General features: G+C 36.8%; 6 protein-coding genes across 6 annotated transcripts; 3 read left to right on the top strand and 3 right to left on the bottom strand.

The window, feature by feature from the left end:
* LOC105167419 (E3 ubiquitin-protein ligase ATL4-like) lies at positions 1,090 to 2,722 on the top strand. Its single transcript, XM_011087129.2, has one exon. It carries the CDS (start codon positions 1,425 to 1,427, stop codon positions 2,517 to 2,519), a length of 1,095 nt encoding a protein of 364 aa, XP_011085431.1. The 5' UTR covers positions 1,090 to 1,424; the 3' UTR covers positions 2,520 to 2,722.
* LOC105167410 lies at positions 6,512 to 8,877 on the bottom strand. The gene is made up of 2 exons (XM_011087117.2): positions 8,566 to 8,877; positions 6,512 to 7,301 (listed from the first exon to the last, which is right to left on the bottom strand). The coding sequence occupies exons 1-2, from the start codon at positions 8,657 to 8,659 to the stop codon at positions 6,697 to 6,699; spliced, it is 699 nt and encodes a 232-aa protein (XP_011085419.1). The 5' UTR covers positions 8,660 to 8,877; the 3' UTR covers positions 6,512 to 6,696.
* On the bottom strand, positions 9,518 to 13,542 carry LOC105167400 (protein TRIGALACTOSYLDIACYLGLYCEROL 4, chloroplastic). The gene is made up of 5 exons (XM_011087106.2): positions 13,170 to 13,542; positions 11,942 to 12,191; positions 11,004 to 11,385; positions 10,170 to 10,474; positions 9,518 to 9,973 (listed from the first exon to the last, which is right to left on the bottom strand). Exons 1-5 carry the CDS (start codon positions 13,442 to 13,444, stop codon positions 9,776 to 9,778), a joined length of 1,410 nt encoding a protein of 469 aa, XP_011085408.1. The 5' UTR covers positions 13,445 to 13,542; the 3' UTR covers positions 9,518 to 9,775.
* LOC105167393 lies at positions 14,510 to 17,577 on the top strand. Its single transcript, XM_011087092.2, has 6 exons — positions 14,510 to 14,664; positions 15,267 to 15,327; positions 15,430 to 15,565; positions 15,692 to 16,019; positions 16,538 to 16,666; positions 16,770 to 17,577. Exons 1-6 carry the CDS (start codon positions 14,583 to 14,585, stop codon positions 17,228 to 17,230), a joined length of 1,197 nt encoding a protein of 398 aa, XP_011085394.1. The 5' UTR covers positions 14,510 to 14,582; the 3' UTR covers positions 17,231 to 17,577.
* LOC105167385 (putative invertase inhibitor) lies at positions 19,998 to 21,108 on the top strand. The gene has a single exon (XM_020691865.1). It carries the CDS (start codon positions 20,255 to 20,257, stop codon positions 20,813 to 20,815), a length of 561 nt encoding a protein of 186 aa, XP_020547524.1. The 5' UTR covers positions 19,998 to 20,254; the 3' UTR covers positions 20,816 to 21,108.
* LOC105167376 (acyl carrier protein 1, mitochondrial-like) lies at positions 21,739 to 24,724 on the bottom strand. The gene is made up of 2 exons (XM_020698753.1): positions 24,392 to 24,724; positions 21,739 to 22,304 (listed from the first exon to the last, which is right to left on the bottom strand). Exons 1-2 carry the CDS (start codon positions 24,707 to 24,709, stop codon positions 22,128 to 22,130), a joined length of 495 nt encoding a protein of 164 aa, XP_020554412.1. The 5' UTR covers positions 24,710 to 24,724; the 3' UTR covers positions 21,739 to 22,127.

The raw sequence follows: 25,291 nt of genomic DNA, 5'->3' as shown, positions 1-25,291 counted from the left end.
TCCAAGAATTTATATTAGGTCGATGTCGTATAATCGACTGTGATTGATATTTTTATATCACAACACACGGAGCTCATAATTAAGATATTGTGAGTTGAAAATTTCATAGATATGTATATATATACATATAAACAATTTAAAATTATGGATAGCATCTAATGAAGCTTTTGGTGGTGGGACAAATTAGTGCAACATTTGTATAGCAAAGAAAGAGAGATGCAAGAAGAAGGAACAACCAAACCATAAATTTGGAGGTGAAGCTGAACTAAACCACAACATGCATGTGACACACAACCATTCATTAATGTCCCAAACCAAAACCAAAAACCTTTGTAAAATCAAAATACATAAATAAAAAAAAAAGAAAAAAGAAAAGGGCCCCATCATCATCATCATCATTTTCCTTTTGTTTTATTTTTTTCCCATAGGCCGAAAATCAATTAATACCCTCCCACAGCCCCCCACTGATCCACCTATTTTACTGCCCCCCTCTTCTCTTCCCTTTCCTTCCCCACAAATTTAATTCATATCTCCTACCTCACTACTTCAATCCTCCTTTTTTATTACATTTCTTTCTAATTTATCTATACCTATACTTTATGCTATTTGTTCTTTTAAGATTATACCTTTTTTTAATGCAAAACTCAACTACTTAAATAATTTTGTTTTGTTTTAAAATCAATTAATAATAAATGTAATGCATTCTTTTAGGAGACAACCCAATGGTTCAGACACAAAACTTTCTTATAGAAAGTCTCGTGTTTCGAAATTTGAGTGTGTGCGTGTGTATATTGAGTGCGTGAATGTGAGAAGGTGTAACGTATTATCATTTATTGACACAAATTCAGTTAAATCCAATCCGTAATCTTGTATTGTAATTATGTACAGCGAAGTAGACGATTGTACGATTTTGTAAAGTAAAACATCTATAATCAGATTAGATTACTTTAAATTTAGAGATAAATCTACTTGCAGTAGTAGACCGTGATTTGATTACGATGAATAATTTTGATGTATTTATAATTTTTTTTTCTAGTCAAAAAATGAAAAGAAATGCATAAAAAAGACATTATAATCCAGAGTAGAGACCTTAAAAATTTATCCCGAAAAAAGAGTACCGTACAGTAGTGGTAAGAGAGAAAGAGCACATAGGCACAAACCCATCATGCTGTTTTGGCGTGTAAACTCCCGCACGTGCCTGCCTATCACGTGCCACTCCCAACTAAAACCAAAACCAAAACACCTCCTCCGCAGCGTCATTTATCCCATCCCAACCCCCTCCCGTCACCTTAACTCCTCCTCTCCTCTCCTTCTCCCTCTGCAATAAATACCATCACCGTCTCTCTTTCTCTCTCTAGACATGGCCTAACTCTCTCTTCTCTCTCTCTCTCTCCAACCCTTTTCCTTCTCCTCCTCTTCCCACTATGTCTACCTCATTCCCGCCGCCGCTACCCGGCGCAGAAAGCGGCTACCCCCCTCCCACCGCTGTCATCACGCAAATGCCGCAGCTCCCGCCGCCTTTTACCGACACGTCATCGCCCTCGGCGTCCTCGTCTTCCTCCGCTGTCTCTTCGTCTTCCATTGTCATAGTCATCATCATCATCGCTTCCGCCGTCATCGTCTCCGCCTCCATTTACCTCCTCCTACGCTTCCTCTCCAAGCGCTTCCACCGCTCCTTCCGCACCTTCTCCGCTGACGACGTCGTTCTGCGGCAAGACTCGTCTGATCCGAGCTCGACCCAGCCGCAATGCCACGTGGCGGGCGCCGGGTTGCTCGACTCACTCCCACTCTTCACCTTCCGTTCTGTAACCGGGAACCTCACCGGAGGCGACTGCGCTGTGTGTTTGTCGAAGTTCGAGCCGCATGATCAACTCCGGTTGTTGCCGCTTTGCTGCCACGCGTTCCACGCGGACTGTATCGACACGTGGATCGTCTCCAACCAGACTTGTCCGCTCTGCAGGTCCGCCGTGCTCCCCTCCGACTCCGATGTTCTCGATAAAATACACTCCACCGAGAATGGCGGCGTTAGTAACAGTAGCCTCAGAAATGGAGATGGAAACAGCGGGAGTTTTCGCATCGAAATCGGAAGTATCAGTCGCCGCCGCGGAGGTGCTGCGGACGCTGTGGAAGGAGAGCGGCGCTCGTACTCGATAGGCTCCTTTGATTACATTGTGGACGATCATGGATACGAGGTCTCGGTAGGGTCCACCATTCATCGCAGAGGCGCTTCAGATTGCACATCAGTCGACAAAGAATCATCCATTGGAATTCCGATACCGGAGCCGCCGGGGGAGGTTATCGCGGCGGAGGTATCCGGAGGGAGGAACTGGCTGAGGGACTATGTTGACAGGCTGGCTTCCGTCTCAATTTCCTCCCGCGCGATGTCGTTTCGCAGCTCCGGAAGATTCTTCTCCGGCAGCAGTCGGCGGACCGACCCCGTCGTCTCCCCCGAGGATCTGGAGGCGAACCGCGTTGGAGAAGAAATCAGCGAGCTATTTCGGTGGCTTTCTGGAATATAACATGTAAATCCTTCCAATCCTCAGGGGTAACTTGGTAATTCAATTACATAATTTTCCCTTTTTTCCCCCACAGATTCTCCTTATTTTTAGAACAGTAACATCCTCTTTTATTCTAAGTGGATTTTTAGCAAAATCCGGAGTTGGAACACAATCCTTCTTTCAAATTTTCTGGACACAGACAAATGCAAGCTAAGATTAAGAAATCACTATTACAATATTTCATTAACATTATGTCTTAGTTTCCAAATTCAGCAGTCAGCGTCAGTCTCGGCAGTGATTGATGGATTAAATGGAAAATCAGTGAAATAATTAATATATATTCAGTTCAAAATCAGCAAGTAATGAAGTAGTGGAAGACTCAGAGAAAAGTTCATCTGCTGCTTCGAACTTGCCTCGAAACTCATTGTTATTTTTCTCGTATTTACTGGTTCGATTTCGTGGTGGTGTTGTTGATGATTTGGCAAAATTAAGGTCAACCTCTCCTATCCAATTCTTGTCTTATTAGTTAACCAAGAAACTAACACCAATTACACTTGTCCGATTAAGACTCCATGGTTGAATAATCTCAAAAGGAGAATTCTTAACAAGTTCACATTATCTTAGATTTTATCGTAAATTATCCTCTTAAACACTATTTCTTCTATTGAAAGAAATTATGGTTCGGTCAAATTCTAGTATTTTGTTAAAATCACAACACTCAATAAATGTCAGCCCCATAAATATAAGGTCATAAGTTCGACCCTATAAATGTTGGGTTGTCATCATACTTTAATAGTAATTATTGATTTACTTTCATAGTAATTATTGATTAAATATAAATACTTGATGTTGATTGCTGATATATGATTGTTATATTTTTCATTGAGATTCATGATGTAATTATAAATGATTCACTCATAATAATGTCATCATCGATGGTTGTAAATATTACCACCAACATGATATGATTTACATTATTTGATACTTTTACGTCTGACTAATGTTGTCCCAACAATATATACATCGATTGTATTGTGTTTAATTAGAACTAAAATCAAATAAAAATGTCCTTAATTTGGTGGATTGGAGAAGCAAAAACAAGGACAAAAAATGTAGTTCCTTGTCACGAGTTAATTAATCTGGTACTTTATTTATCTAAACATTCCATTCCTAACCAACTATGAATGTTGTAGCTACATGTGACATTAATCCTCGTTTTGTTTGTAGGTCAGCTAATATATATATATATTGTGGTCCATGTCCAACCCATGATATATATATATATATATATATGTGTGTGTCTTAAATTAATCACATCAAACCCTATAAACTAGGATCTCTTGTCACGATGCGCACTCTGTCCCTTCCATCTCCAAGTAGTGATATTTTCGTGCACACTCATATGTTCTGTTTTGTGTAATGATTATGAGAATATGACAGTTCTAGCAACATATATAGTTATGTATTCTAAAATGGGTGGTCTTCAAAATTGGAAGTGGAAGTAGTACCAATTTATGTCTTGTTGAGGAAGCAGAAAACATAAATATATATCATATATATATGAGAGTCACGTTGTTGGTTTTTGTTTTGTAAGGGAAAAAGAGAGCGTATCCGAGGAACAGAAGAAAGCAGGTGGTAATAACACATAGTTAGTTGATCATCCGAACCAGAACCAACAAAGACAAAAAAAGCCGTAGGAGCTTTTCCATTTCCACAATTTGTCCCAAGTAAGATCAGTGTTTAAACTTGTTGTGCACGCATGATCTTGTCTTTTTTACTTCTTTTTCCCCCATTTTCACACCAAAAGACCTGCCTGCTGCTTATATGCCGCCGAAACTAAACTGCAAATTCGCCCACCAAAATCCATATTTATGCCACATTCGTCCCTGTATTGTATTGTATGTATAATTAAAAAATAATATACATAAATTATTTATTAGTATGATAATAATATGTGATATGAAAATATGATAAAAAAATCTAAACTAATTATACTATTTGTAGCACAATCAAATCTTGGTACTTAATGATTCAATTGCAATTTTGAATTGCCCACCAAACTTTTGCGCCACCAAAACCCCTCCCAATATGTATCAATCACATATGGCACAAATATGTGACACGAAAATGTAATAAAAAATTCATATTAATACAATCCAATCTTAGTACATTCTGATTACCTAAATTTTCATACCATACATCTCCAAATATTTATGACTACACGTAGCTGGTTGTTGTCGACGAGGGGTTTTGCTCGATATATTCTAAAGTGAAATACCAAAATTTGTCACTAAGTAAAAGATCTTGAACTCGACTCCTATGTGTACAAGTATTGATCTATTATATATATATATATATATCTTGATATGTATATTGTAATTGATTGTTTCTATTAATAGAATTAGAATTAGGCATTGAAGTTACAATTAATTAAATTTGAAGAATTTCTGAAAATGGCAGCAAAGTTTGGAGAAAAGTTAAAGAGTTATCGTATGGTTAAGGCGTAGTGAGGGTGATCATGTGGGGGATTATTTGGATGAGGGGGGAGGGGGTTTGAATTTTTTGTGCTTGATTTAGACTACACCGTCTGATCCCTTTCCAATTCACAAGTGACCACAAATTAGTTGGACTTCAGTTGGGGTTTCTGCGAATGTAAGGACATTCATAAGTCAACGCACCCATCATCAATATTTCAGGTATATTATAAATCCGATAAATTACAATAATTTTTTTTTAAATTGATCATAATTATAAATATTTCTCATTGTTTGAAATTATAAATACCCGTAACTTAATGATCGTCCAACAAATATCCTCCCCTCGTTACAATCCATTGTTGATGGTATTTTTTAGACGATCATCTATTTTAAAAAATATTTATAATTTTTCCACGTTAAGATATAAGTAGGATTTTGTTCGTTTGTTTTTTGTTTTTTGCATCGTTGGATAAGAAAAATAAGTGAATAAAATTGATTAAGGATATATAGGTGAAATTTTTGAAAATTTTGGGGTTGATTCAGAATTATTTTTTATTCTTTTGAAATTTTGAGGTAGAGTATGAACTTATTTTGGATTTCAAAATAATGTTGACAAAGACGTGACAATATATCGAATTAGTAGTTTGTTTATTACTATATTTTATAGGGATAAAATAATTATATTTATACTCCTTCTATGATTTATTTATACAAATTATTATTATTATTATTATTGTAATTGCATACACTATTTTGATAATTAAAAAATAGGATAGTTTATGTAACGATGATAATGATTTCACGAAAAAAAAAAGGAACGAATTGTGTAAATGATGGATGTTTTGTTGGGTGTATGCGTGTGTTTGTGTAATTAGACCATGGTAAGGGGGTGTATGTGTAATTATCTCTATTTTGTATTCTTAGTGCATGTTTACTTCAAAGATGGGATGAATGAATGATTTGATTGAAGTGTTATTATTTGTGTGATATGGTTATTTATATTTTTTGCTTACTTGTTATATATTGAAAGCGTGATTCAAATGAGTGATTATATAATGTATTGTTTACTTCATATAATTATTTGAAGTGATATTTAGCCGAATTTCTAAATTGCCCCTTTTATTTTAATATTAGTTTCAATATATTTAAAAAATCCAAAAATAATTAAAGTATTGCCCCTTCCACAAATTGGCAATTGAGAAAACCATTTCTGAAAGGACAAGACGGCTATGGTTGTCAAACCGAAATGTGAAGTAAAAGTCTCCAAACCAATGGAAGATCCTAGCTCCTAGCTTCTACGGGGCGATTCCATGCTGACCGGAGCGACGATGGCTTCATATAGAAAAAAAAACAAGGAAATTGCCCTGTTTTCAAATCATGATTTCCCCCCAATATTCCACCACCGTCGCCTTGCCATCAGTCCCCTGTTACCATTCCCTCGCCTTTCGCCGCCCTTCAAGTGGGGCCTTTTGGTTTAATAACACAAAATAAACATTGAACTAGCCTTTAGTATTGATCTAATACAGACTAATCAAGTAAAACAAACATGCTTGTTATTATATTGTCGTGGTGAATCGTTTATATCCACACATTTAAGTATGATACAAGTTTGGCACAAAACGTCCATAGTCTGAACGAAAGTAGCAAAGTAATCAGAAAAATTCTCTGTTGTACACCTGCAAAATTTAATTTGATTTGGAACCTTAACAAGGCAGTCATAGTCATAGATTGAGAGTGTTCAGACAAACTTGAAATGAAAAAATAAGCAGCAGAAGTGTCCATATATTTGCAGCCACAGCAGCATTCTGGTGTCCAGTACTGCAAGGCTTGCTGCTCCCACTGTAACACCCTCTCCTCTGCTCAATTCCTTTACCAAGATCTTCAAGAACAAATGTGGTGTTTGTCTGGCTGTTGCTGAACAGAACACACCAAATGTAAGGCCCTTTATGCTTATGGACGCCAATGATGCCCACTCCCACTTCCGTTAACGTCCTGTTTCTCAATAGAGATAGACTTCGCTGGTCTTGGACAAGTATGTGTGAGAATGCTTCTGGTGGCTGAAGGTACTTCTGTCGGCACCCCAACATGTAGCCGGATATGGTTCCGAAGGTCGGGAGCTCAACGCCGCAATTGGGAGCAAAAACTTCGGTGAAGTCGTCTTCTGGTGGCTGGCAATGTATAGTGTTGTTGCGGCTGCAGTTGCCATTGCATTGTTCTGCGTACTGCAGGGCGATGCAGCCGAGGCCTGGACTGGGGTTTAGCTTAGGTAGCTTCTGGGCCGTTCGGTTTGCATTAATGATGTCAAGAAGATCGTTTGCAGCATTTCCTGTAACATGGATGAACACAGAAATCAGAAAGAAGGGATTTTGACAGGTAGCAAGATGAAGTTATACGAGTGGATAAACATCAACACTTCAAAGGTTTGTTTTCAAGCCTGTGATTCTTTAGGTGTACGTTGCAATCCATTATTATCTGAACATTGTTTCTGAGTTATCAGTGATTTCAAGCTATAATCAATCACTTCCACAGCAAAAGGATATGATTATCGATTCGGAAAGAACTCTGCTCCACATTCATCAGTTGTATGCATATGGGTAATCATAATTCTGGAAAATAGTTGCATTCGTATGATGCATTGCAGAGTACATATATTTGAATAAATGAAAGCTGAGGGGTGACTGATCCAATGCGGTGTAGCTAATGTGAATTTCTCAATCTATAGTTCCTCTTTCTTTCTCTCTCATATTGACACAGGAAATATGGTTCTACTGAGCATGATACTCACCTTCTACAAGGTTATTCTCTGCGGACCACCCATGAAAAGAAAGACTACATAGTACCCTCTCAGCCCGGCCCCCTGCCAAACACTATTCTATTCTTTCAATGCTGTACAAATGTCTTCACACCACATTGCAAGAATTGAATCAAGCACCCGAACAACCCTTTTTCAGTTATAAGAAATTACAGATGATTTCGGAGGAATCTCGCGTAGCATAATAATTCTTGGCTTTTCTTTTAGGGTCGGATATCAGGAATACCGCAAGTTTATAAGATGAGAACCACCAAAGCTCCATGAGTAAAGAGAATCACAACAGTAAAGAAAGCAGACAGCACCAGAAGCTTGTTTTCTAACAATTTCAATGTCAAGAAGTCAAGCACTTACACCAATTCTCTAACACCCTCATTCAAGAACAAGAAATCATAACTGAGGATCACACAATAAGAATAAGATGCGTGGATTATAGTTTCAAGATGTCAGTAACTTCCGAAACACTATGCTATAATTATTCCTCAAACAAGAAAAACTATACAATCCCCCATGTACAGAATGGGCCACTACAACCATTCAAATTCATCCCAGTAACATGCTCTTCTTTGAGTCTAACTCCAAAGTTACAATAATACACAACTGCAGTTAACCAAAATCCTCAAAACATACATTATCAATCACAACATTGTCCACAGTAAAAAATATACACTGCAAAACTCAACTTTTTTTCATCCAAACTGCAAGCAGCACACACAGGAAAATGAAAATAACCAGCAAAGCAAGAAGAGTAAGAAAAATGAGTGGAGAAATGGCAGATTACCATGGTTCTTGGAGTAAACAAAGTGTGCTAGTAGAAGAATACTAGAGAGAAAAGTCCTGTTCAAGTGGCAAAACCACTTGGCCTTCATCACCATCAACTGCAAAAGGTAGCAAATCCAAATGCAAGTTCAGAAAGTTGGGCTTCTTTCTGAGAACGCAAGTGTTGGTATGAGCTCAGAAAAGGATCCTTTTCTTTAGCAATGGCCGCTTAAGTTAAATGGGAATGGAGAATAATGGGGAATTGTTTTCTTGGAAAGAACAAAAGGCAGAGGAATTCTGGAAAGAAAAGGGAAAATGAGTGGGAGTGCACCCTGAGATTGAGGACAAAAGCTTTAAGTGCTGGCCCCAACTAGTCTTTGATTGACTTTCTTTTGTTTAGAATGAAAATGGAGCCAATTCTTGGGCTAGTATTATTTCATTTACTTTAATAACTATAAACATATAAGTATATTATTTTACAATCATTATAAACATGAAATTACGGATTTAATAATGATATTTATTTTATGAAATTGTAGTTAATGGCAACGTGAACCGAGAAATTTATCCAGTGGGAGTTGTATTGGAAGTTGGGTAGAAAATGGGAGAGTTGAGGAAGTTCTTGGACAATATTAGATTAAAAAAAGAAAAGAAAATCTAATGATCTGTAATTGAGTGATGTATGTTTGTTCAGCAGTGTGTTTGAAGTACTTTTTCCCGTATGATAAACATATCTACACAACTGCTTTTCAAAACACCACCAAAACACATGTTTTATCCGATCAGATGGAATAAATTCCAAGACAATTTCGTAGAAATATATTTAAACTTATTTTAAGAATTAGGGACTTCATAAAAAGAATGATAAGAACGACCATTCAGAGCAACATTGGGTTTCCCAAGGCTGAGGACCCAAGCCCATTTTAGTGGGCTGGTCAAATATCGAAATAACCACAACCCTGTCTGGCCAACCGTTAATGATGATGGAAAGGTAGGAATATGCCACCGATTTAAGAGTGCACGTAGTGTTTGTGTTTAATGTATACGTTTTTACAGCCTTCTGATAACTATCAAAGAGCAAATTACAACAGCAAAAAGCTTCCTACAAAAACTGCTCACTGCCTCAGGGCATAAAATGACCATGAATTAGCTTCTAACCAACTCGGCTTGGGGCACAACTCATGCTGCTAGCAAGTGATATCCCGGAAATGTACGAAAGAAGACGAGTAAAGTTAAAATTCAAAGAGGCGTAGCTCAATCATCCCTTCTTTTCTCCTTGGAGAATACCATGCTACCACCTTCCCAGATTGCAGGAGCCTCAGGGAGTAATTCAAGCTGTATATGACATCTTCCAGCTGGGGTCCATGTTTCCCAGTTGATGATTCAAGGGAAAGCTTTGAGTCTACTCGAAGAACAATGGGCCCGACAACCTGCATCAGTTTTGATACATCAAAGTTGATGGTAAATTTTAAAAGAGGCGTCATATATTTCCATTCTCCCTAGAGAAATATTATCATTTCCCTCCCCATTCAATAGAAACAATTAGGTAGTGTCTTGAATGTTTGCAATGCAAGATCGGGCAGACAAGTCAGAAGGTTACAGGAATGTAGAGAACGTAAAGCTCACCTGCTGCTGAAATATTAAGTCTAGTCTAGGGGAAGATGGTAAATTTGGTGATTGGTAACTTTGTGAACTCCTGAAAAGGTTCGACATGCTTTTGGCTAAAGCTGTAGCTGAAGCAACATCCAAGCGAACATCAACCCTGGTGAGGTCTCCAAATAACTTTCTGAATTTACCATGTTGGAAAGTAAAGCATCCGGAACCAAATAAATCCACACCAAAGCGACCTCTATCTTTAGCCCCGGAAGAACCGTTCACATCAGCAGATAGTAAGCCTTTCCCACCACCAAACCATGCCGCACAAGTACCCCCTAATTGAAAAGAAGGAAAGCAAAAGCATAAATCAAATTACAACGCTCACCATGACATGGAGGCTTAGAGAAAAGGAGAGTGTGTGCTCGCAAAATGTTACGTTAAAATCAGGCGTAGAAATATACATCTGGTATTGCAGTTATTGCTGCCAGAAACATTTACAGGTCTTCCTAACAAATTGAATTGTAACAAATGAACTCATTATTATGGCGTATAATCTGAAGCAACATTACAGGAACTGTTCTCTACAAAATACAGAACCTGCTTGAGGACAAATAAGTTTTTTTCTGGTGTAGCTATGAACTGATCAATCTACATCTAGATGGAAGTAAAGCAAACATCCTTGCACAGTCTAGCAATTAAAGAGTTCATAAACTTTAGTTGTACGACGTCAATAAAAGGACCATTTGACTGCACCATCTGAAGGAAAAAATAATGACTTGCAATGATAGCGAGGGGACTGCTTACAATTAGTTGGGGCAAAATATTTAGAGGTTGTAAAAATATGTTGTGAAGTCTTGGCATTACCTATAATCCCAGATATTGCTGCATGAGGCTCTTTCATATTAATATCATATGCAGGACGCAAATATTCGCCCCTTTCTGTGTGAATTATGAGATCCTGCTTTGTTTCTTTCTGCCTCCATAAGTCCTTCGACTTTTCATAAGAAAAGCCAGCTTTCGCACATACGCCAGGCAATAAAGTGACTGGTGCATCAGCATTAGTGGAATCAAAAGCCTGTGGAGTGCCGCTATTCCTGTGTATGCCAAAACGGTACCGGAATCCTGACTCAGACACAACAGATGAACAGTCCAAGGATACAGATTCAGGAACTTCCCAGTATTTTCCTTTATGGTCTATGAATAGCTCAGGCCATCCTGCTTCTAAAGTAATATCATGATCTGGAAGCTGCAGGCAAAATCGGCATAGAGAAAACATCAAAACAATTGAGGATAATTAAGTCCAGACAGATCAAAAGACCAGACTCAACCACTTGATCAATGATAACACCGGAGGGGGGAAAAAGGAAGAAAGAAGCCTTCACTTTTTACTTGCCATTCATGTAATGACCAATTAAGAGAAACAATATGTCGACAAAGTAGAAAAATGCTAGCCCAAAGATATTGAATTTAAAGGAAAGAACCATAACTGGATTAAGTTTAGGATAAGCAGTATCTGAAAGCTCAGATATCTGAACCAAACAGTGCTTACTTTTCTTTTATTCTTAAGTCTGTTTACTTGTCATAAATCTGGAACAGGTTTGTGAATGCAGTCATTCTAAGATGCTTAGCCTTGCAATAGGTGGTGCACTGCTATATTCTTCCACTCTCTCAACCAATCAAGAGAAAGAAACGTTCCAGAAATTAGACCAAACACCAACAGGAAAATAGTAGAAGTTACAAAATAAAGGAAAATCAGAACCAAACTTGTAAAGGGGACTAATACATCAGGTAAAGAATTTTGCCTTGTGAAAGAGCATAGCCTTGGTGCACTGCCTCTTCCTCTCACCATGCTTTTCAATGCTCAGAAGTAAGGATGACGAGTATGTCAATGGTATCTGCGAGCATAGGTTAATTGCATACAGTGATTTGTCCAGGAAATGCTTTGCAGTATCTTTAAGCAAAGCCAGATCCCATTCTTCAGCAGCAGAAACCTCAGCTTTAATAGAAGATATCAATTTCTTTGGACGCAAATGCCCAATTAATCCAACCCACCTATACATAAAAAACTTGTGATACAGAATCAGTACATGAATTAAAATATTTGCAAATCCAAGCGGAAGCTTCTCTTGAGTGGATTAATAATGACCTCAAAGAGAAATTAAAGTTTTAGTAGGGCATGCAATTCATGGAAATCAACACTTCTCTAAACATATAATATGTTGTGACACATGGATCAGGAAGAGAATTTTTTTTTATAACTATTGCAAGTTGTGAGTTGGTAAAATCTCTTTGTAAGAAGATCCTTGCAACATCATAAAATGTAAACGAACACCATATAGTAAAAGTAAAAATCAAGAGTGCAGCTTCATAAATTGAATCAGAAGTACATCTCAACATAGATAATATGCTCTTCCTATAAGTAATCAACTGGAGCAAGTACTCAGCCCATCAAGACTACAAATGCTATATTTCTTCAGCGGCCCAATGATATGGCATGTGCTTCCATCTGTGAATTTTGAGGCCACACGTACAGAGAGAGCCTAATAGCTTAGCTTCAGAAAAATCAGTTCCAGTGTTCCATAAACTCTTTTGGGAGCCAAATACCATAACCAAACAATAAAATGTTTTTACAATCACTAAGATATTCATATATACAAATGGAAACAGTAACTAAAAGAAGTATATGAAACACCTGTATGTGTGTGAATTGTAATGCATGGACTAATTTGCAACATTCATGTACACTTCATCCCATTCCCCATTCACCAGTACTTCATACGTTTAATTCAGGACAAATAACAATCCACGCACGAAACATCATATCAATATATTCACCAGATAAGATGCCTTAAATCGAGTGAAGCAAACATAAACGTTTTACACTAATTTGCATTGTTTCTAACATTTTCTCAAAAACCCAAAAACACAATAACATAAACTCACACACACATTGCACAAACCAATAAACGCAAAACGGAAAAGGTAAAGAACACCCGCAAACGCCGGAGTCTTGGTGTTCAAAGATTTTACCAGTCTCCAACAGAAAAATTGCCAACAAGGGACTGCAGGGCGAAAGCACCCAGTTCCTTATGATTAGGCGAAGGAACATAAGATGGAACGATGCCCAGAGGAAACCCATTTTTCAGTAAAGACAGCTGCTGAATTCTGAGGACTTTACTCGCTCTTGCACCATCAAGAGGTACGGCTTCCCCCGGAACCCCCTTAGCAACACCGTCAAGGGCCTGCGGAGTTGATACGTTTAAGTCCCAGAACGCCGCATCCATCGCTGTTCTTAAGTAGGCCATGTTTGCTGGGAAAGTTAGCTGGCTTGGGGACTGAGGGTTTGGCGTGATTTCTTATCCTGGAGAGTGACTCTCAGTTTTTAGAAGGGAGTGAGGAGGGAGATACAATGCCTTTCTTTGGGTTTAAAGTTTAGATTAATAGCAATTTGACCCTGCTAAAGTTTGGTTATTGACAATTTGCCCCAGCCTTTCTGTTTTATCTAACCCGTATCCCTTTCGAATCGATAACCGAATCCTCGGGGCATGGCTTGGGTTTTGACGTTTTGTACTTGGATTTATTTTTCTATATTACATATATTTATGAAAATTATGTATAAATTTTATTTATATTTAATATCATAATGGTTGAAAATTCATCTAACTACATCTATATTTTGCATTATTTTTAAGTTAATATACGTCTCTTTTTTACAATTAAAAATAAATAATTAATTATTATTTCTCACGATTTTTATTTATTGAGGGATATTTACTTTTAAAAATTATAATGTTTTATGCTCTCCAATTATTCTCCCTACCACCATTTCTCTTTTCTTTTTTATTTGACTAATAGTCGTCGCATACGATTTTATCAACATATAAAAAGAAAAATAATAATAATAATAATAATATAATTATATATTTATTAAAAATATAAAAATTTACTAGGAAAAAATATATAAAAATAAGGTGAGATATAAACATGAAAATAGTGAATTGAGAGGGAAAAATGTGAGATTATTAAAAAAAAAATTAAAATTACTATTATGATAATATTGTTTTTAAGGAATAAATGAATTAAACATTAAATAGAGTATTTAAAAGTTAGTACGATAATTTTTTTATAATAATATATATATTATATCTACAATTTTCCTCCCTTCCTTAATTCTATTATTTTAATTTATTTTAGTACTATTTAAAATATGACTACTTATTAACTAGAATTATAGAAATATTTACTCCAAATAAACATATTAAAAGAAGGTAGAAACAATTTCATACATAAATATAATTTTAAATGGAGAACAAAATTTAAATAATAATAATAAGGAGTCCGGGTTGTGGGTCAACACCGTAACCAGGCCCAGATCTTCTATTTCCTTCTGAAGGATATGTAAAACCCTTTCAGCAATACAACTTGAAGCAAGAAAGGTGAAAAATGGATCGAGAATCGCTGGAGAAGAGACCTGCGATCCTCGTTGTCGGATCCCCCAATGTTGGCAAGCGAACGCTGCTGTCACGTAAGGCTCTCTATCTCTCCGTTTATCGAGATTTTTCTTTCTTTATTTATATGGAAATTTACTCATACATAGATACATATGAAGATATGTTGGGTCGGTGTATTTGTGTGAAACTTCATGGCAATAAGGAACTTAAATGATGTGAATTGAAGCAGTAGTATGCCAAGTTATTTGATTATCTGAGGATTTTAGAAGAGGTAAATTGTGTTTGTGGGCAAGATGCGAATGTGTGGCACTTACTGTATTATTTACTTGGTAATGAACTTGAAAACGGAGTGGTCCTCGGAGAATATTAAGTTAAAAGCTGTTGAAAGAACTGCAATCTAGCCATGATTTTTGGAGGTGCACCCATAGTTTTGTATTTTACTAAGTTGTAATCATCAGATTTCACAATGATCATTTGAGAAATATTTGAAGTTTCACAAAATTAAAGATTAACAGTGGCAATGCTATATCCTAGTCTTCATACTCTGAAAGAGCATGTCATTGAAGTAGTATTGCATTTTGCTAGTGATGAATTTGCAGTTTTAGTGAAGTATGATTCTGAGTTTCTTTATTTAACATAATAATGGATCACTCAATTATTAGAATGTTGGATATAGGACTACTAAGCGTTGATTTTGAAGATGCGTCTGATGAGTCATCTGAGTTAGTTGTCCGTGGGTAAGTTCCAAGGGCCTATTAGATTGTGCAATCAAGATGTGCTTTTATCTCTTCATAGATCATCACCATCTCGTGACATTGTGAATGTCGTTTCTTTATAAGGTGGACTATCAACACAAAGTACTACACAGCAGATGTTTCAGTATGGATGGCTCATCTTTGTGATGGGTTATCTATTGAAAGCTTTCCAATTTTTGACAGGATAGTTGCCCTGGTGATGGTGTTTGACGTTAGTGATGTAAGCCTTACCCATTGCTCTCTTCTCATATGGGTTTATATCGACTAGTTATTTGACGTCCGAAATTGTGACGCCCATGCTGCTTGATGTACAATATAAAGTCTTATGTAACATAATTATTTCCAGCCCTCATCTCTTGTTGCTCTTAAAGACTGGGTGTCTGGCACCGACATTCAGAGGTTTGATATACTGCTCTGCATCGGTAACAAGGTGGATCTTCTTCCTGGTCATTCAGCTCATACCGAGTACAAGAGACGCTTGCTGAAGCATGGAGAATCTTCTGTTAATCCTCAACCGGACTTCTCAGAGTATGGGATATCTGATACTGAAGGAAGTAGTTTGCTGGGAGATGAAGAGCCATCATGGGGTTTTAAGACCTCATGCTTAGAATGGTGTCTCGAACATAATGTTGAATATGTTGAAGCTTGTGCATCTAATGCTGTTTTTGACAAATGTAAGGCCCTCCCATCTTTTTTCTGACATATCAAAAGGAGACATGTTTCATTGTCTGTCTTACTTTTTTAATTTTTAAAAACTGGTGGATGGAGGTTTCTGGTCAACTTTTTCTATCACGGTTAGCCCCTTTTTTCATCATTGTGATTAGTATAATCATTAATCTTTGGAGACGTTTTATTGAGACAAAGAAATAGATTGACATGCGCAATGTGTACCGGTATGCATGTTCTCTGAAGCATCACATTCTCCTTTTTCAGATTTTTATTGTCAGCAGTTGTAATTGAGTTAGTATGAACTGCTGAATATGGGGGCCTTAGAATGTACCATAGTCAGATGTTACTTGGTATGAAGCCTGTCATAATATACTATGTTCAATGTCTTCATGGAGAAACTTAGGTGATTCTCACTGCCCAAAAAGACTTCTGAAAGTTTCCTAGTTGAGCTGGAAAATTTGTTTGGTATACTTACTCAGTTTCTGGAGATATGATAGTGTTTTAAAGTAACTTCTTCTTACAGGCCTCTCCGTAGATGGTGATTCGCAAGGTGTTGACAGACTTTATGGGGCTCTCTCTGCTCATATGTGGCCTGGAATGTTGTTGAAGTCTGGTGATAAGATAAATGAACCGTCATTACCTGAACAAGAAGGTTGATGTGCTTGCTTGTTAGATTAGCTGCTATTTGTTATTTATGTCAATGTTATTAGGTCCTATCATTCTACTGAAAATGCTCTGTTTAATTTTTTATGCAGAGTCAGAAGAAGAATCTGATTATGAACCTGAATATGAGAAATTATCTTCTGGTTCGGCAGAACCATGGGATGATGTGGGATGGATGTCCGCTGATGGTCCTGTTTCAACCTCGGGAACTGGGGGACCATTGGAAGGGGATCATGACATCTTAGATAGAGATTGTGAAGCCAAATCTGGTGGAGAAGACTGCCAGCCATCAACATCAGCTTCTCAGTTGCCGGAAGGGCTTGACCGAGAAAAAGCAAATGTGGCCCACGAAGGTGACAGAGCATCAGAGCTCGATGAGGATAAAGCATATGATTTTGAGGATTTGGAAATGCTGATGGCTGAAATTGGTAATATGCGCAGTGGGTTGAGATTGATGCCTGATTTCCAGAGGAGGGAAATGGCTGCAAAGTTGGCCATGAAAATGGCTGCTATGTTTGGGGACAGCAGTGAAGGTGAAGAGGAGTTTGATTGATGAGAGTGAGAAAATGTAACATGCACCAAAACTTTGTATGCCAATTACCTTTGCCATCTGATGGTGGAGCTTGACAATCAACTTATAAAGGGAAGACAAACAGATTGGGTATATATGTGATGAAAATTGGGCCTCGGTCAACTGAAGTTTGCTTGCATTCCGAACTGTCAATGTGCTAATTATATGATATATGGGAGGATAGACAGCTTCAAGTTTGTAACTTTCTATGCCATAGAGAAGAACCAGTGAATTCAAGAGGTCAGTACTCGGTGGACATAATGTATTTGTATGAGATTTTGCATCCAGTTTGAATTAATTATATGAAATATTATGTTGTTGAGGGGTGAGATTTTATGTTTCTGGAAGAATATTTGAGTATCATCAGATAATGATTTGGATGAAAGGATCTGCTATCTTCCTTGTTGACTAGAGGGGAGAGGCAAAATGAATCAGTAATTTGGTTAAGGTGAGACGTTTAGTGAGAGGTTCAGAAATTCTTCCTCTTTAACACTACTTCAAATGTTCAACTCCTTTCCTTTTGAGTCACTGCCATGGACCACAGGTGTAAGTCTAAGCTCTCTCTGCCTTGATGCATCTTGGCCAAGGTGTACGTTTATCCTAAAATCTTGTCTATCAAGTCGTACTTAAATCTAGTGACAAGAAATGAGGAGCAAAGCATCAATGAGTAGACAATGGCTGTTCACATAATACATCAGATAGATATCCTAGGTAGTGCATTCACCAATACTCCATCTTCTACCCATTTGGTAGGAGTATTCTTTGATGCTGACAATTGAAGTTTAGCTCAAATTTTATCATTTTAGCTTTAATCTTCACAATCACCATGAAAAATGGTTATTAGTGGTGTGATGTTAGCCTGTGTGCTTGTTTTTCATATATTGTGTAGATACTTCCTTTTTTTGATAGTTTCCCATCCATTCAACAATCTTATTGGGAGGTAAGTCAAATATAATTGCAGTTCGGTCTTAGGGAACTACTTCTGGACAAACTTTGGAGATGTGGCTGATTTCTATCACCTTTACCATGTTTGTATCTCATCTTTGTGCATTTTCTATTTGATCTGTTATGCCTACGTCCCACAATCCGACGGTTGCATCACTTTATAGATCCTAGGTAGCATCGAAATTCAGTCGACCTCATGTACGGTGGAGATCACCCAGAATCTACTATTTCTAGAAGCAATCAACAATTCTGCATGTTGGTTCTTTATGCTCTATGCCCAGAACTAGTAGATTGAAGGTATAGACAAAGGCTAATGATTTATGGAGTTCTTGGAGACTAAGTTACACTTTTGATGGCTTAAGTTATGAAAATATATAGTGCTCAATTACTTTTTTGACTGCTGAATGTGTTTTATGATGCGTATAAGCAAGAAATTATGGGGGACCCAGATCAGTTAAACAAGTGATGTAAGCCCCAGACACGTATGATGGTTTAAAGACATTATGGTTACTTGATGGGAACCAGCAACTCAAAAACCCCAATTCAATCAGATCCACTTGATTGGAATTCCTTTAAAGCACGCTTTGATTTGGATTGTTTTTCTTCAACTTGCATAGTCGTGTAGCAACAGATAATTGTGGTATGGGGCAAAAATTGTCATTCGTGCCTAAATCTTGCACATGGAAAGGTGAAAACTGAGGTTGTGGCTTTGAGTCCTATGATGTCGTTTGTCTTCGATATGTTAGGTAAACCTTGTACATAAAAGATGTAATAAATGAGTCCTCCTTCGATCTGTTAGGTAAACCTTGTACATAAAAGATGTAATAAATGAGTCCTTTGATGTTGTTGGTCTTCGATTTGTTAGGTAAACCTTGTACATTAAAGATGTAATAAACGAGGTTTGAAGTTTTGATTTCGAGTCCCACTGTTTTAGTATCATTGATCTTCCACCCACTAATTATCTCATCATGTAAATTTAGTAGTTGTAGTTATTACCCAGGGATTCATGTTTATGAATGCAGTGAAAAACAGGTTTCTATGATCTGTCGAACGTCCAAAATTCTTACTTATCTTTGTCACAATCCTATAATCAAGTTTTGATTAGCAATAGTTAGCAACAAACCAATCTACATTTAATTATTAATCGTGGCCTCTAGAAAGAAACATAGTATACCAGACACGATTATATTGAGCTGTTGCAAGTTCTAATATTGTGATTATCGCACATGTCTAATGGGCACTTAAGTCCAAGAATGTCAAGACTTTGTATTTAGCACACGCATCATCGAATATCATTAATTATAATTAAAATTGGAACAAATCAAATATCACTAATTTTAATTAAAATTGGAGCAAATATAATCTAATACGATTACCCAACTCATTTAAACCAGACTCGCCCGAAGGCTAACATGTCATCCTCGAGTTTGTTTTCAATCACCTACATGCATTCATAATCCACTCTTGGGAACTGTAGTATGACTCCAACAATAGTCTTCCAATACTGAAGTCAGAGAAGTAGTTAAGAAACGAGCATTGTAGAAAGTTGGTTCCAATTGTGTACTTGACTCTTTTTTTTTTTTTTTTTTGTTTGGTCTGAGAAATGAAAACTGGTAAAATTGACAGTTGAATCTTGTACAGATAACGAGTCAGCATCAGCAGCAATACGATGTTTAACGACAAAGCATGCATTGGAGACATACTTAATTCCAACTGCACAAGAATTGTGTTGTACCTGTACGAGAAAGTATAATACTATAATTCTTATATGATAGATAATTTCTTCAATAGAACCTCAAAGGAATCGGTGAGAAGATACAATAAATCAGACTCTGATTTAGCATATCAAGAGTTTTGATCAGCCTTTACTTCCACATAATTTCTCCCCCAAGTAATGACACATCGAAACTACTCCCCACCCTATCACTTGGACATCTCCTATATAAAAGCATTCCTCGTTGGAACATCAGATATCACAAAAAAAGAACAAGAATTGCCCGTCCTCAAAAACATCATAACACCCCAGGAACCACCCCCATCCCCTCGAAGAACTCGAAAACAATGCCAAAAGAGCAGCCCTTTTCCCTTTTCTTCCTCTCCATATTCATCATCATCATCATGGTCCCAGGATCAGATGGCCAACGCCTGATCAACTCCACATGCGAAACCTTCTCAAAGAACGATCCCAACATTGACTACAACTTTTGCACAACTTCCCTGCAGGCAGCCCCTGCGAGTCAGTGCGCCACCCGACAAGGCCTAGGCACCATTGCCATCCGGCTGATACGTTACAATGTCACCGACACACGTTGCCACATCAAACAGCTGTTGAAGAACAGGAAATGGGATCGCTATGTTAGGCAATGCCTGAGTGATTGCTTTGAGCTTTACTCGGACGCAATCCCTTCTGTTAAGGCAGCTATGAAGCACTTCAACGCTAGACGGTTTGATGATGCCAACGTGGAGATAAGCTCAATCATGGAGGCCTCCACCACCTGTGAAGATGGATTCAAGGAGAGGCAAGGCGTGGTTTCACCTTTGAGTAAGAGGAATGGAGAGACGTTTCAGCTCTCAGCTGTGGCGCTTTCTGTTTTGCGCATGATTCAGACAGAGTCAGGCTGATTGATTGATAGAGTAATCTTGTTTTGGTGTTTGTTTCATGATGTTCTGCAGATTGGAATTCATGACTTATATTTATTCAACTTATGTTGTTTGTTTGTGGAATATGAGTTAATACAGGTTGGTTGGAGAGTTTGTTCACATTGGAACTTCAAGATTACGATACAACTAATGTTCTTGAAGGGCAGCAGTGTTGTTGTTTTTCTTTACTCATTGGACTGAGTGACTTGTACTTGATCTATTCTCTTTAACTTTATATATATATTGGAAAGTGATGTTATATCTTTTCTATCTTACCTAAAATTCTCGATTAGTTATATCTTTATTCATTCTTAAATATTATAACTATACTTTATTCTTCAATTTTTGAAAAATATACCTTATATGGTATCCTCACTAAAAATATTCTATTTACAATTTAATTTTGGATATTAAATACTATATCTAACAAAAGTTTAAGTGATCTTTCAATTTTATTCCTCACCCTACGTTTATTACATAGATCCCAAATAGTTGTTCAACCTTTTCATTTCAAAAGGCTCAAATAATCTGTTTGAGCAGCTGGAGCTGGCTCGACTTATCTTAGGCGATTAGTACAATCCCTGCTTGACAATCTCGAGTACAAGTCTTATAACACTATTAACATCCTATACTGTCTTGGTTTACAATACGCGACAAATTGATGTGAAATATGCTACATTTATATGTAAAAAAAATGCACATTAAAATTTAGCATAACTAGGCATTATTCAAAACAATCAAGCTCGCCTTAACAAGCATTTACAGCAGAAGGAAATTCATGTTGCAGCTTCTCAAAGAAAAGACACTAGATGAGTATTTCCCAGAACTTATGCCTGGATTACGACAAGGATAGTCGATGATCTCCACCACGCCATGGATCACTTAAACAAACAGACAGTAGTGCATTCTTATATCAGAAGAAAAAGTTAAAGATGCTGACAAGATGCCAAGCTAGTTTTGAGGAAAGAAAGCTTACCTCTCCATCGATACATAGGTACAAGTACAATGACATCCATGAACTGTCTCAACTAGCGTCAAGAATTCTCTTTTTTAACTTGTTGAGGGTGAAGGAATAATCTATAGATACACTGTATCTTGGCATGAAAAATGCAAAGGCAAAATGACCTTTCTGGTTCAGAAAGAAATGTTTAGAGATATTCTTTTGTCAAACAGGGTCAAATTATTACTCATCCCAGGATCAAATTTCTACAAATACCACAGTGAAGCAAAAACTAGATACATGTCTAATTGCAGCAAAGAGATGAAAATCGGAAACAAAAGACTGCTGCATAACTTAACTAGCCATTGGATGGTTATAGATGTATTCAATTGCAAGAGGACAGGAGTCAATTTTATCAGCCTCCTTGTCAGGAATTTCCAGCTTAAACTCTTCCTCAAGAGCCATCACAATCTCCACAGTATCTAAGCTATCCAAACCCAGGTCCTTCTGAAAATGAACATCAGGAGTCACCTGCATATTTTAAAATGCAAAATGGTGATATTACTTAATTCCATGTAAGGTGGATATGGATGACAAACATCAAAAAGCAGATAATCCAAATCAAACTCCAGACACGAAAAATTTGAGAATCACGAAATGAGTCTCAATGTTCTGATAATTAAACAGGGGGCCCGAAATTCATAACCATCTCTCTACTAAACTCATTACTTCAAATTTTCATTAATTCAAATAGCTAAAGGAGGTCATTGTGGAAAAGAAAAGAAAAATAAAGAGCACGAGAGTCAGAGACAGAGTGATGGGCTCTATAAATTTTTATGGCAAGCACTAAGTGGTGGACTATTGATTTTGAGACAAATGATAAATCCTGCACCTAATTTCTTGTTCTCTTGACACACACAAGGATGTGGATTCCTTTTCCATAAAAGAGTATAGAGCAGATAGGAACATGCACAATTAGATCTTGACTTAGTATACATACTTTTTAGTTTATATGAATAAGTCAAGCTAAGAGAACATATTACTAGAGGTCTAATTTAATGAGAAACACCGCAGATCCTAAGACGTCCACTATATCAGGTTACAAAGGGGTAGGTAAATCTTGTACATACTACATCACTAAATTTGCTTTTCTTTTTGCAATGAGGATAGCAAGAATATGGGCCCATCTTATCTCCTGTTATATAACTAGAACAAGAGTAAGAAACAAATTCGATGTTTCATCACAGACGAAGAGTTAACATATTATATGTTTAGACTTTAGATATTATGTTAATCAAGTTTGTCTTTCAGGGTAGATTCAGGCAATTTATAGCCTGAGCACATGTGAGCACAAAGAGACCTGACTTCAGCAAAGAGGTTGGGACGATGTTGCCAAATTAAGCCAAACTTGAACCCATTTCCACCCTAGTTGGAATTTTGATTTAAGCGTGCATTTCCATACAAGCCCTTCCACACATTCCTAACACTCAGAAATAATCATATTTGCATAGAATATGTCATACTAACGAAAATAATAAATTTTAAGCACCATATTGAAGTTTTGACAAAAGGATCATTCTTGATTCCATACACCTGAACTTGGTCTTCAAACTAAGTCTGGCCAAGATTATCTATTGATTTCTTTAAAAAGAATTACATTTTTCATCTGTCATACCCTTTAAACGTACTATATTATATCAAGAGAATACTTAACAGGATGCAGGAATCTTTCCTGTCTTTTATCGACTCTCTTACCTCTTAAGCAAAGTTCTAAAGCAGTGAGACAAAAAATTAGAAGTACAAACATCTGAGAATAAAATAATAGCAATGCAGATGATTCTCTTAAATCCAGCAGAAAAATCTATGTTTGAGATTAATGAATTTCTGGTTTAGCAACATTTTCCCCGTTTGAACAGCAATCTTAAAGTAAGATTTTAGTGGAAAGAGACGAAAGAACTTTTGGAACCATTCCCACTCGTTTTCCCACCAATGTGTTGGAACCAATACTGCATTGGAATCATATAGACACTGATACTGCTATCCCATTAAACACATTTTAAGCCTTCCACTTTCTCAGGACTAACAGATAAGCTGATGCAAGCATCTATGCAAATAAAATACAGGATAAAGATCAAAATTATCTGTTTTTTCTTTTGCTTTTCCATTTTCCCTGTATTCATCCCTAAGGAAAGAACAGTGCTTAAAAACCAACATGAAAACCACAGCGAAAATACAATGCTTCTTGAGAATTATCAAGTGCAAAACTGATTCCCCAAAAAAATGTGGGGGAATAGAATAGAAAAAAGAGCCCGCTAACTTCTGTGTGCAACGATTAATGTTTAATCTACCACTTTAATCAATCATATTTATAGCACGACAAAAAATTCCAAATTCTGTTTCCTCCTATGAACTTAAAAAATCTTTATCCATTTTCACCTCTATTCAACAATAATTCTCTGAACTCAAAAAAAATTCCGGACAAAACATAAATCACAATTTCAGCAAACAGAAATCGACAAAACAATTCACAGAGTTGGGCAAACAGAACGCTGCTGACAAAAAAAAAAGACGGGGGGTTGGGGGGGGGGAAGCAGATAAGAGAAATAAAGAGTGTAAACCTTAGAGGGGTCGACTTTGGGGAAGGTCTTGACGACATCAAGAACCCGGTCAATAACTTCCTGCTTGTCGAGGTGATCGTCGCCGTGCGACGACATTGAGCGGACGGCCGTGGTACGGGATCCGTTTAGGAATAGGGTCCGGGAGAGGGGGACCCGAACATGGAGAACTCTCTTCCCTTCGCTGTCTGACTGTGGAGAACTAAACTGAGGTTCTAGGGGTGTTTTCGGAATTTTAGACCAGAGAGGGTTTCTGAATTTGGTTGGTTTTAGGCGTAGCTTAGTTAAAGGCTGGATGTAAGAAAATGCTTTTCGGGGCATAAATACAATTTAATTTTATCCTATTTCCTTAGTTATATACATATACATATATAATATATTGTTTTGTTAGTTTTTATATTTTAATATTAAAATCAGGCAATAATTATTTTTATACACAACTATATAATGTAATATTTACAATTATAAAATAATTTAAAGGAAACGATTTAATTTAAATAATCAATTTTGATACTTTTTATTTGTCTTATATTCACGTAATAATTACATATACTTTCTTGCAATGTGAAGACTTTAAAAGTTTTATGCATAATTGTTTCTGTCAACATGAAAGATATATACGTGTAATTATTAGAACGAGATCTTAATTTTCAAATATTATAAGTAACGAGAAAACATTTGGCCTCATATGCTCAATTTATTTATTTAATTAGAATGCAGACGAAAAATGAGGAGAAAAAAAAGATTAGTTATGTATAGACACATATACGAATTTTAGCCTATCTGTAGGTTTAAGTTTTCAAGATTTAAATGAATTCAACTCGGATTAATATTCCTCTAGAGTCTTATGCACTGCAGAATCAAGTATCAATAAGTAATACTCGTATGATTAATTTTTCATCT

Source organism: Sesamum indicum, linkage group LG1, assembly GCF_000512975.1.
Source record: "Sesamum indicum cultivar Zhongzhi No. 13 linkage group LG1, S_indicum_v1.0, whole genome shotgun sequence".
Lineage (NCBI taxonomy): Eukaryota > Viridiplantae > Streptophyta > Magnoliopsida > Lamiales > Pedaliaceae > Sesamum > Sesamum indicum.
Note: the sequence above shows the minus strand (reverse complement) of the source record. Positions and strands in the feature narration are given on the sequence as shown.